Here is a 13,869-nt window from a genome sequence, read left to right as displayed (position 1 = left end):
TCATGGCATTCTGCCAGACCCCTGATTCAAACAGCTCTTATTTGCTCCCCCTTCATAGTATAAGCCTGAAATAACGTTCTAAAGACTGTTGACGTCTAGTGGAAGTGCAATATGACCCCATTTACACTGTATATTGGCTAGCGATCACTTGAAAAACTACAAACCTCAGATTTTCCACTTCCTGGTTTATTTTTCCCTGCCATATGATATACTCACATATACTCACAGACATCATTCAAACAGTTTTAGAAACTTATGAGTGTTTTCTATCCAAATATACTAATCATATGCATATATTAGCTTCTGGGCCTGAGTAACAGGCAGTTTACTCTGGGCATGCTTTTCACCCGAAACGTGAAAATACTGCCCCTTATCCCAAACAGGTTAAGGGTGCACTAGTTCAGAGAGCCCACTGATTACACAGTGGAGGATGATGACTCAATCCTGGGCACTGAATCCATGAAATCTCTGTAGCACTGACACGTGGTCTCTGATTGTGACAACCACAGCAGCTAATCAAGCAGAGAAGGACGAGAGGAGCAGAGGCCTACTCAACAGATGAGAGGAGGAGGAGAGGAGAGAAAATAAGATAAGAGAACAGAAGGGAGGGACGGAGGACTTTCACAATCCTTTCACAGTTCTCTTTAATCACGTTTGGGAGGACCTGCTCACTGACTTGTACAATATCACTCCATGGCCAACTGGACCGAAAGTGAGCATGAACCAAAGTAGAATGTCAAAGATTATGCCATAAAAGAGATGGTGAGCATGACATAAAGCAGGATCAGGACAATTATACAGTATGGAAGATTATATCACAGAAGAGAAATGGAAATATTTAGATGGAACTGCATACAATATGGGAGCCAGTGGGCCGATTCATTTCAATCATTCTGTTTCAGTGTAGAAATGCCTCTTGGGGAACGCTGCAATAACATTTTCCTTTTTTATTTGATTCTACTGTGGAACACGGAAACTGTTGTGTAATGAGGACACAACAAGTTGTGACAAATACCAGAGATAATCTGGTTTTACGGTGTTTCCACTCAGTTGTCAAATGTACTGTACTAAACCATTACATTAAAGCCTTATTCTTTTCCTCATCAATCTACACACCATACCCTATTATGACAAAGCGAGAATTTTTTGTTGTTGAAAAGTTTGCATATTTTTTCAAAATAAAAAGAAATACCTTATTTACATAACTATTCAGACCCTTTGCTATGAGACTCGAAATTGAGCTCAGGTGCATCCTGTTTCCATTAATCATCCTTGAGATGTTTCTACAACTTGGAGTCCACCTCTGGTAAATTCAATTGATTGGACATGATTTGAAAAGGCACACACCTGTCTATATAAGGTCCCACAGTTGACAGTGCATGTCAGAGCAAAAACCAAGCCATGAGGTCGAAGGAATTGACCGTAGAGCTCCGAGACAGGTTTGTGTCGAGGCACAGACCTGAGGAGGGGTACCAATTTTTTTTTACAGCATTAAAAGGTCCCCAAGAGCACAGTACCCTCCATAATTCTTAAATGGAAGAAGTTTGGAACCACCAAGACTCTTCCTAGAGCTGAACACCCAGCCAAACTGAGCAATCGGGGGAGAAGTGCCTTGGTCAGGGAGGTGACCAAGAACCCAATGGTCACTCTGACAGAGCTCTAGAGTTCCCCTGTGGAGATGGGAGAACCTTCCAGAAGGACAACCATATCTGCAGCACTCTCCCAAATCAGGCTTTTATGGCAGTGGCCACATGGAAGCCACTCCTCATTAAAAGGCACATGACAGCCCGCTTGGAGTTCGCCAAAAGCCACCTAAAGGACTCTCAGACTATGAGAAACAAGATTCTCTGGTCTGATGAAACCAAGATTAAATTCTTTGGGCTGAATGCCAAGCATCAAGGTCGGGAAGTAACCTGGCACCATCCCTATTGTGAAGCATGGGGGTGACAGCATCATGCTGTGGGGATGTTTTTCTGTGGCAGGGACAGGGAGACTAGTCAGGATTGAGGGATAGAAAAAAGGAGCAATGTACAGAGAGATGCTTGATGAAAACCTGCTCCAGGGCGCTCAGACTGGGGCGAAGGTTCACCTTCCAACCGGACAACGAACCTAAGCACACAGACAAGACAATGCAGGAGTGGCTTTGGGACAAGTCTCTGAATGTCCTTGAGTGGCCCAGCCAGAGGCTGGACTTGAACCTGATCGAACATCTCTGGAGAGACCTGAACATAGTTGTGCAGCGATGCTCCCCATCCAACCTGACAGAGCTTGAGAGGATCTGTAGAAAAGAATGGGAGAAACTTCCCAAATACAGGTGTGCCAAGCTTGTAGCGTCATACCCAAGAAGACTGAGGCTGTAATCACTGACAAAGGTGCTTTTTTATTTTACATTTATTTCACCTTTATTTAACCAGGTAGGCTAGTTGAGAACAAGTTCTCATTTACAACTGTGACCTGGCCAAGATAAAGCAAAGCAAAGTGACAAAAACAACACCACAGAGTTACACATGGAATAAACAAGAGTACAGTCAATAACACAATAGAAAAATCTTATGTACAGTGTTTGCAAACGTAGAAGAGTAGGGAGGTAAGGCAATAAATAGGCCATAGAGGCAAAATAATTACAATTTAGCATTAACACTGGAGTGACAGGTGCGCAGATGATGATGTGCAAGTAGAGATACTGGGGTGCAAAAGAGCAAGAGGGTAAGTAATAATATGGGGATGAGGTAGTTGGGTGTGCCATTTACAGATGGGCTGTGTACAGGTACAGTGATCTGTGAGCTGCTCTGACAGATGATGCTTTAAGTTAGAGAGGGAGATATAAGACTCCAGCTTCAGTGATTTTTGAAATTCGTTCCAGTCATTGGCAGCAGAGAACAGGAAGGAAAGGCGGCCAAAGGAAGTCTTGGCTTTGGGGATGACCAGTGAAATATACCTGCTGGAGTGCGTGCTACGGGTGGGTGTTGCTACGGTGACCAGTGAGCTGAGATAAGGCGGAGCTTTACCTAGCAGAGACTTATAGATGACCTGGAGCCAGTGGGTTTGGCGACGAATATGTAGTGAGGGCCAGCCAACGAGAGCATACAGGTCACAGTGGTGGGTAGTATATGGGGCTTTGGTGACAAAACGAATAGCACTGATAGAATGCATCCAGTTTGCTGAGTAGAGTGTTGGAGGCTATTTTGTAAATGACATCGCCGAAGTCGAGGATCGGTAGGATAGTCAGTTTTATGAGAGTGAAGGATGCTTTGTTGCGAAATAGGAAGCCGATTCTAGATTTAATTTTGGATTGGAGATGTTAATGTTAATGTGTTAATGTGAGTCTGGAAGGAGACACAGTCTAACTAGTTGTCCAAATATTCTAGGTCAGAACCGTCCAGAGTTGTGATGCTAGTCGGGTGGGAGGGAGGGTGCGGGCAGCGATCGGTTGAAGAGCATGCACTTAGTTTTACTAGCATTTAAAAGCAGTTTGAGGCCATGGAAGGAGTGTTGTTTATTTTATTTATTTATTTTTCCGTTATTTTACCAGGTAAGTTGACTGAGAACACGTTCTCATTTGCAGCAACGACCTGGGGAATAGTTACAGGGGAGAGGAGGGGGATGAATGAGCCAATTGTAAAGTGGGGATTATTAGGTGACCATGATGGTTTGAGGGCCAGATTGGGAATTTAGCCAGGACACCGGGGTTAACACCCCTACTCTTACGATAAGTGCCATGGGATCTTTAATGACCTCAGAGAGTCAGGACACCCGTTTAACGTCCCATCCGAAAGACGGCACCCTACACAGGGCAGTGTCCCCAATCACTGCCCTGGGGCATTGGGATATTTTTTAGACCAGAGGAAAGAGTGCCTCCTACTGGCCCTCCAACACCACTTCCAGCAGCATCTGGTCTCCCATCCAGGGCCTGACCAGGACCAACCCTGCTTAGCTTCAGAAGCAAGCCAGTAGTGGTATGCAGGGTGGTATGCTGCTGGCTATGGCATTGGTTGTATCTTGGTTGTATGGCATTGTTTGGAGGTTTGTTAGCACAGTGTCCATAGAAGGGCCAGATGTATACAGAATGGTGTCGTCTGCATAGAGGTGGATCAGAGAATCACCAGCAGCAAGAGCGACATTGTTGATATATACAGAGAAAAGAGTCGGCCCGAGAATTGAACCCTGTGGCACCCCCATAGAGACTGCCAGAGGTCCGGACAACAGGCCCTCTGATTTGACACACTGAACTCTATCAGAGAAGTAGTTGGTGAACCAAGCGAGGCAGTCATTTGAGAAGCCAAGGTTGTTGAGTCTGCCGATAAGAATGCGGTGATTGACAGAGTTGAAAGCCTTGGCCAGGTCAATGAAGACGGCTGTACAGTAAAGTATTTTATCGATGGCGGTTATGATATCGTATAGGACCTTGAGCGTGGCTGAGGTGCACCCATGACCAGCTCGGAAACCAGATTGCATAGTGGAGAAGGTACAGTGGGATTCGAAATGGTCGGTGATCTGTTTGTTAACTTGGCTTTCAAAGACTTTAGAAAGGCAGGGCAGGATGGACATAGATCTATAACAGTTTGGCTCTAGAGAGTGTGCCCCTTTGAAGAGGGGGATGACCACGGCAGCTTTCCAATCTATGGCTTCAACAAAGTACTGAGTAAAGGGTCTGAATACTTATGTAAATGTAATATTTCAGTTTAAAATGTTTAATACATTTCCAAACAATTGTAAAAACTGTTTTTGCTTTGTCATTATGGGGTATTGTGTGTAAATGTAATCAATTTTAGAAGAATGCTGTAACGTAACAAAATGTGGAAAATGTCAAGGGGTCTGAATACTTTCCGAATGCACTGTACATGCATATGGCTGAGCAACACACTCTGCAACACCTGCATGTCCCTTAGTCAAGCAGTGAATTTCAAACACAGACCACAAAGACTAGGGAGATTTTCCAATGCCTCACAAAAGAAGGCTATAATTTTTTTTTAAAGCAGATATTGAATATCCCTTTGAGCATGGTGAAGTTATTAATTACACTTTGTATGGTGTATCAATACACCCAGTCACTACAAAGATACAGGCGTCCATCTCAACTCAGTTGCCGTAGAAGAAGGAAATTGCTCCCCATGAGGCCAATGGTGACTTTAAAAACAGCCATTTTCAAGTCTTGCCACAGATTTTTAAACGTATTTTCAAGTCAAAACTGTAACTAAGACATTTCATCTTTTCATTTTGAATTAATTTGTTTAAAAAAAATGGAAGCATAATTCCAAAGTAACGTTATGGGGTATTGTGTGTAGGCCAGGGACACAAAATATCAATTTGATCCATTTTAAGTTCAGGCTGTAACACAACACAATTTTGAAAAAGTTAAGGGTTGTGGATATTTTCTGAAGGCACTGTATCTATAGTATACTGTATATAGAGTACCAGTCAAAAGTTTGGACACACCTACTCATTCAAGGGTTTTTCTTTATTTTTACTATTTTCTACATTGTAGAATAATACTGAAGACATCAAAACTATGAGATAACACATACAGAATCATGTAGTAACCAAAAAAGTGTTAAACAAATCAAAATATATTTTATATTTGAAATTCTTCAAAGTAGCCACCCTTTGCCTTGATGACAGCTTTGCACATTTGGCATTCTCTCATCCAGCTTCATTATGTAGTCACCTGGAGTGCATTCCAATTAACAGGTGTGCTTTGTTAAAAGTGAATTTGTGGAATTTATTTCCTTCTTAATGCGTTTGAGACAATCAGTTGTTTTGTGACAAGGTAGGGTTGGTGTACAGAAGTTAGCCCTATTTGGTAAAAAAACATGTCCATATTGCAAGAACAGCTCAAATACAGAGAAACGACAGTCCATCATTACTTTAAGACATGAATGGAGCTCAATCCGGAAAATGTCAAGAACTTAAAGTTTCTTTAAGTGAAGTCGCAAAAAACCATCAAGCGCTATGATGAAACTGGCTCTCATGAGGACCGCCACAGGAAAGGAAGACCCGGAGTTACCTTTGCTGCAGAGGATAAATTCATTAGAATTACCATCCTCAGAAATTGCAGCCCAAATAAATGCTTCACAGAGTTCAAGTAACAGACACATCTCAACATCAACTGTTCAGAGGAGACTGTGTGAATCAGGCCTTCATGGTCAAATTGATGCAAAGAAACCACTACTAAAGGGCAACAATATGAAGAGGAGACTTGCTTGGGCCAAGAAACACAAGCAATGGACATTAGACAGGAGCTTTGTGCTTTGATCTGATGAGTCCAAATTTGAGATTTTCGGTTACAACCGCCGTGTCTTTGTGAGACGCAGAGTAGATGAACGGATGATCTCTGCATGTGTGGTTCCCACCATGAAGCATGGAGGTGTGATGGTGTGGGGTGCTTTGCTGGTGACTCTGTCAGTGATTTATTTAGAATTCAAGGCACACTTAACCATCATGTCTACCACAGCATTCTGCAGCGATACGTCATCCCATCAGGTTAGCGCTTAGATGGATTATCATTTGTTATTCAACAGGACAATGACCCAACACACCTCCATGCTGTGTAAGGGCTATTTGACCAAGGAGAGTGATGGAGTGCTGCATCAGATGACCTGGCCTCCACAATCACAATTGAGATGGTTTGGGATGAGTTGGACCGCAGAGTGAAGGAAAAGCAGCCAACAAGTGCTCAGCATGTGAGAACTCCTTCAAGACTGTTGGAAAAGCATTCCAGGGGAAGCTGGTTGAGAGAATGCCAAGAGTGTGCAAAGCTGTCATCAAGGCAAAGGGTGGCTACTTTGAAGAATCTAAAATATGTTTACATTTACATTTAAGTCATTTAGCAGACGCTCTTATCCAGAGCGACTTACAAATTGGTGCATTCACCTTATGATATCCAGTGGAACAACCACTTTACAATAGTGCATCTAACTCTTTTAAGGGGGGGGGGGGGGTTAGAAGGATTACTTTATCCTATCCTAGGTATTCCTTAAAGAGGTGGGGTTTCAGGTGTCTCCGGAAGGTGGTGATTGACTCCGCTGACCTGGCGTCGTGAGGGAGTTTGTTCCACCATTGGGGTGCCAGATATGTGATATGGGGTGCCAGATATGTGACTCACCACATGGATTTGGTCTTGTGTAGCAAAATGTGAAATTGTATTTTTTACATTAGATAAAAGTAGAGACTCAGAGCTACAAAATGGTATATCATACACTGCATTTGAGGAACAATGGGAAACTAATTCTGCTTTGAAAGTTGATCAACTTGTAAACTCACTTTTGAGAAAATCACCTTTGAATGTTTTGCTATCTAGTGAAGAGCTCTTCTTTGTTTACACCCATTTAGCATCGTTCACACCCTCTTAAGATTTAGCCCCACCCATCTCGTTTCGCTCTCGGAGTGCACACTTGACCCTCTGGTTTGTTTACCTCTGGATAGCATGAAAACAGCCTAACAAGCTCTGCTGGCAACAATTTCATTACGCTTTTTTGCAGACGTTCACCAACCATGTTCAATGTTAGCTTACTAGAAATCAAATCAAATTTTATTTGTCACATACACATGGTTAGCAGATGTTAATGCGAGTGTAGCGAAATGCTTGTGCTTCTAGTTCCGACAATGCAGTAATAACCAACAAGTAATCTAACCTAACAATTCCACAACTACTACCTTATACACACAAGTGTAAAGGGATAAAGAATATGTACATATGTACATAGAACAGCAAACGGCTCTGGGAAATGAAAGATAACATCAGCTAGGGAGCCAGCCAGCTAATGTTAGCTACAGTAGATAGCTAACAGTACACTTTAGCTTGAAATGAAGCCACTTTCTGTCAAAATTGCCGAGAGAGTAGTTCGGATTGGTCCGCCATAGAAGGCTTCTGTCTATTTGAGTTCTTCAGTCTGTGTTGGTAATCAAAATATATATATATATATGTTCAAACGGCTCTCCTGTGAAGTCGTGACTTGCGGCATTTGCCTAGTTTCCTGAATAGGGTCAGATATTTGTTTCACACTTTTTTGGTTACTACATGATTCCATATGGGTTATTTCATAGTTTTGATGTATTCACTATTATTCTACAATGTAGAAAATAGTAAAAATAAAGAAAAACTCTTGAATGAGCAGATGTTCTAAAACTTTTGACTGGTACTGTATACAGTATATATATATATATATATATATATACAGTATATATTTTTTGACTTATAACGGTTATTGTACTTACATGACTGTCTTCATCCATAACTGTCCTTTACACAGTAATTGTGCCCTAATCTCTACTAAATGTCATATTGTTAGCAGTCGGTAGTGACTGGTAATTAGGACAGCAATTACAAGCGAAACACAATGGAATTATGTTTGACGATTAGTTATGCAAAGTCAACGAGGAGAGGGTAGAGTAAACAAAATGTCAATCAGTGACAACCGCCTCATTTGCATATTCAATTAAAATAAAAAATAAGATTGACGTTGCGACACACTGTTTGATGATCATGCCTCAATCCAAAACCAATCAGGCGAAAAAGGCATCCTATTGTGACTGAAACATGGCATAATGATTGCTTCTCATTTCAACTCAATAGGGCTGCCTGCCTAGTCACTTCTGTAGTGCCTTGACAAAGAAGCCTAGTAATTTCTGTCCCGAGACAGCCTACAGGTCTGTGTAAGGTGGCACCGACAGACATGGCAGCTCTGCTTCTAGTGCCTAAGCAACTTTGTAATATATATATTTTTTGTGTGTTTTATTTCTTATTCTTATTCTTATTAGCCCAGAATGTTTTTTGTGTTATTACATACAGCCGGAAATAACTTCTGGATATCAGAGCGGCAGTAACTCACCAGCATTACGACCAGGAATACGACTTTCACAAATTGGATCCTTTCTTCGTACCCCCCAGGGCAATTGAACTTTTCCAGAGGCTGTTCCAAGACACCGTCGGCCGGGAAGAGGTATTCGAAGTAGACTTCTAGTCCGACTCAGGAGCCGTGCACACCATCAACCATTTCTGAGTATATTACTCACTAATGTTCAGTCTCTGGACAATAAAGTAGATGAGCTCAGGGCGAGGTTCTCCTTCTCCTACTCCTACTCTGTTTCATGGAATCATGGCTCTCTCTGGATATACTGTCCCCGTCCATACAGCCAGTTGGGTTCTCAGTACATCACACAGACAGGAATAAAGAACTCTCTGGGAAGAAGAAAGGCTGTGGTGTATGTTTCATGATTAACTACTCATGGTGTGATATACAGAAACTCAAGTCCATTTGTTCACCCGACCTAGAATACCTAACAATCAAAGGCTGACCGTATTACCTCCCAAGAGAATTCTCTTCGGTTATAGTCACAGCCATGTATATTCCCCCTCAAGCCGACACCATGACAGCCCTCAAGGAACTACACTGGACTTTTTGCAAACTGGAAACCACATATCCTGAGGTCGCATTTATTGTAGCTGGGGATTTTAACAACGCAAATTTGAGAAAAACGCTACTGAAGTTCTATCAACACATTGACTGTATACTGGCTCTGGAAAAACTCTCGATCACTGTTACTCCACCTTCCGGGATGGCTACAAGTTCCTCCCCCACCCTCCCTTCGGCAAATCAGATCATGACTCCATTTTCCATTTTGCTCCCCCCTTCCTATAGGTAGAAACTCAAACTGGAAGTACCCGTGCTAAAGGTCTATTCAACGTTGGTCTGACCAATCGGAATCCATGCTTCAAGATCGTTTTGATCATGCAAACTGGGGTATGTTCCGGGTAGACTGAGAATAACATTGACGTATACGGACACGGTGACTGAGTTCATCAGGAAGTGTATAGGGGATGTTGTTCCCACTGTGACTTAAAACCTACCCAAACCAGAAACGGTGGATAGATGGCAGCATTTGCACAAAACTGAAAGCGCAAACCATTTAACCATGGCAAGGTGACTGGGAATATGGTTGAATACAAACAGTGTAGTTATTCCCTCCCAAAGGCAAACAAACAGGCAAAACGTCAGTACAGAGACAAAGTGGAGTCACAAATCAACGGCTCAGCCACGAGACGTATATGGCAGGGTCTACAGACAATCACAAAGGAAAAACCAGCCATGTCGCGGACCCTGAGGACTTGTTCACGGACAAGCTAAACACCTTCTTTGCCCGCTTTGAGGACGACACAGTGCCACCGTCGCGGCCTGCTCCCAGGGACTGTGGGCTATCGTTCTCCGTGGCCTAGGTGAGTAAGACATGTAAGCGTGTTAACCCTCGCAAGACTGTCGGCCCAGATGACATCCCTAGCCGCATCCTCAGCGCATGCGCAGACCAGCTGGCTGGAGTGTTTACGGACATATTCAATCTCTCCCTGTCCCAGTATGCTGTCCCCACTTGCTTCAAGATGTCCACCATTGTAACTGTACCCAAGAAAGCAAAGGTAACTGAACTAAATGACTATCGTAGCACTCACTTCTGTCATCATGAAGTGCTTTGAGAGTCTAGTTATCACCTCTACCTTACCGGACACCCTAGACACACTTCAATTTTCTTACCGCCCCAACAGTTCCACAGACGATGCAATCACACTGCCCTATCCCATCTGGACAAGAGGAATACCTATGTAAGAATGCTGTTCATTGACTATAGCTCACCATTCAACCCCATAGTACCCTCCAAGATCATCATTAAGCTCAGGGCCCTGGGTCTGAACCTGGGTCCTGGAGTTGCTGACGGGCCGCACCCAGGTGGTAAAGGTAGGAAACAACACCTCCACTTCGCTGAACCTCAATACAGGGGCCCCACAAGGGTGCGTGCTCAGCCCACTCCTGTACTCCCTGTTCACCCACGACTGCGTGGCCACACACGCCTCCAACTCAATCATCAAGTTTGCAGACGACACAACAGTAGTAGGCTTGATTACCAACAATGACAAGACAGCCTACAGGGAGGAGGTGAGGGCCCTGGCAGAGCGGTGCCAGGAAAATAATCTCTCCCTCAACAGCAACAAAACGAAGGAGCTGATAGTGGACTTCAGGAAACAGCAGAGGGAGCACGCCCCTATCCACATCGACGGGGCCGCAGTGGAGAAGGTGAAAAGCTTCAAGTTCCCTATATACCCCGTTCCCTGTATACGCACCCCCGTTCCCTGTATACGCACCCCCGTTCCCTGTATACGCACCCCCGTTCCCTGTATACCCCGTTTGACCAAAGCCTCATGGAGAGAGGCAGAAAGAGAGGTAGAAAGTGGGAGAAGGATAATGAAAGATAAAACAGGGGAATAGAGAGAAAGAGTAGTAGAGATACAGACAGGGGACTGGGAGCAGAACAGACAGACATCTCCAGTACTGGGAGCAGAGCAAAAGAGAGAGAAAGAGAAAGAGAAAGAGAAAGAAAGACAGACAGACAGACCAACCCCTATCTCTTACCATCTGTAGGGGCCTCTTGCATAGGTCTCTCTCAGTAACCAGCCTCGCCTGGTCTGTGACGTGGAGTCCCTTCTGGGCCAGGGCCTGGATGACAGCATCGTGACCAACCAGGGGCTGGGTGACAGCATCGTGACCAACCAGGGGCTGGGTGACAGCATCGTGACCAACCAGGGGCTGGGTGACAGCATCGTGACCAACCAGGGGCTGGGTGACAGCATCGTGACCAACCAGGGGCTGGGTGACAGCATCGTGACCAACCAGGGGCTGGGTGACAGCATCGTGACCAACCAGGGGCTGGGTGACAGCATCGTGACCAACCAGGGGCTGGGTGACAGCATCGTGACCAACCAGGGGCTGGGTGACCGCATCGTGACCAACCAGGGGCTGGGTGACAGCATCGTGACCAATCAGGGGCTGGGTGACAGCATTGTGACCAACCAGGGGTTGGGTGACAGCATGGTGACCAACCAGGGGCTGGGTGACAGCATCGTGACCAACCAGGGGTTGGGTGACAGCATGGTGACCTCCACTCGTCAGGATGAGGCTCCCGGCTCTGCAGTAGAGCTCAGCAGACAGCAGTAGGCTGACTACTGCAGGCTTCAGATGCTCCTGTTCATACTGGTCTGTGTAGAAGGGCTCCTTCAGGTCGGCCGGGACACTGTCTGTTTAGGAGGGAGAGGTAGAGAGGTCAAAAGAGTGAATATGTGTTAGCACATTACACTATGGAAATAGTTTACTACATTTTTCTAAGTTCTAAGTGAATCGGTGAACATACCATTTGCTCCCAGGAAAAATGTATAATTAACTTTCTACATGTTGTAATGCAAAAGGGAATCATGCGCAGTAGATTACCGTTAACTAGATAACCGTTAACTAGATAACCGTTCCACTCCTAAACCAGCTCATAGTACCTGATACAGTGTTGTTGTTCCTGATATAAAACGAGATTAGGGTGTCAATATACTATTGGACAAGTCAACATGACTGATAGTAATTGAGTCTCCTTCATTGTTTCCTCATCCAAAAGACATGGCGGTTTATCTCCATTATGAAATACACTATGGATGAACTGCAATGTGTGTTACCATGGAAACTACAGTAGGAAAGGAACCTGATCAATTTATGTATGTGTGTGTGTGTGTATGTGTGTGTGTATATAGATACCAGTTGGCCTGGAGTTCAAAAATGTATTTCTTCCTTGTCAGACTATCTCAGGGTGCTGAGAAAATGGGGACGGTATAAAACCAGAGACTCTGTACCCACAAAACAAACAGCTATAAAATAACCTGATTTTCACACCACTCAAGGAGCTGCACGTTAGGAGTTTGGCTGAAAGTAGATTGTTACATCATGTAGGATTCACTCTGCCGCACGCACACACACACACACACACACACACACACACACACACACGGACACGGAGCAGATGGGTGTTCATTATGATCAGTGAAGCCACAGTAAGAGAGAACTTCTCAGCTTCACACCCTTCAGCCACCCTCACACCCTTCATCCACCCTCACACCCTTCAGCCACCCTCACACCCTTCAGCCACCCTCACACCCTTCAGCCACCCTCACACCCTTCAACCACCCTCACACCCTTCAACCAACCTCACACCCTTCATCCACCCTCACACCCTTCATCCACCCTCACACCACTCTGGGGATCATATTAGACAGGCCAAGTCAGCAGCTCATAACAGAGACACGCCATCTAATTAACAACAAGGTCACCAAAGGGTCCTCAAGGTAGAAATGGCTCTTAATTGCAGATCTAGGATCAGATTACCAACAGTCCTTACCTAAACCTTTAGCGGGATGAAGAATCAATCTGACCCTGTTTCAGTGTCATTTTAGCAAGCCAGATTTTTCTGAAATCGTTTTTTGTAGTTCGAAGATTAGCATTCCTGAAACATTATTTTGTTGACATTTAATATGATCTCTGAGAAATTGATTTCACCCAAATTGGCACTTTTAATGTACATAATTTACATCATATTCAAATAATTACATTAATTACATCATATTCAAAAAATTCAGCACTGAGCAAATTTGAGGTCTGCTGTGAGCAAACTTGAACGTTGTGACAATTCTGTGCAACACTGAGGCTGTACCCGCTTTAAGTTACAGTTTTACTGTGGCCAGGTAGGCTACTGTGGCTATTTGATCATAATGTAGGCCGACCAGAGTGGCCTACCATCGATGTGACTGAAATTGTTGTGTTGTTTGATGCAAAAAAAACACTTTATAAAATAAAATGCATTATTATTCCCATACCATTATTACAGAGAATCAGACAAATGATGCTACCCTCTGCCTATTGGCTACGTAGCTTATTCAAGCATGTCTCAAAATACAACACTGCCTCTTTAATACAAAAAAATGCTCTATAACTGGGCTAATAACTCACTAACTAGCAAAGGATAGAAACAAATGTGCACACGTGGCTACATGCAGCTTTCACTTTGCTCTCA

General features: G+C 44.0%; 1 protein-coding gene across 1 annotated transcript in view; it reads right to left on the bottom strand.

Moving 5' to 3' along the window:
* Positions 1-13,869, bottom strand: part of LOC120053667 (calmodulin-regulated spectrin-associated protein 2-like) — a 105,186-nt gene that overhangs the window by 83,704 nt on the left and 7,613 nt on the right. The window contains exons 2-3 of the mRNA XM_039000839.1: positions 11,913-12,058; positions 11,397-11,510 (exon numbers count right to left, since the gene is read on the bottom strand). Coding sequence (XP_038856767.1) covers positions 11,397-11,510; positions 11,913-12,058 — 260 coding nt within the window. The remainder of the gene's footprint in view (positions 1-11,396; positions 11,511-11,912; positions 12,059-13,869) is intronic.

This window comes from Salvelinus namaycush, chromosome 9 (assembly GCF_016432855.1).
Source record: "Salvelinus namaycush isolate Seneca chromosome 9, SaNama_1.0, whole genome shotgun sequence".
Classification (NCBI taxonomy): domain Eukaryota; kingdom Metazoa; phylum Chordata; class Actinopteri; order Salmoniformes; family Salmonidae; genus Salvelinus; species Salvelinus namaycush.
This window is presented reverse-complemented; position numbering and strand designations above follow the sequence as displayed.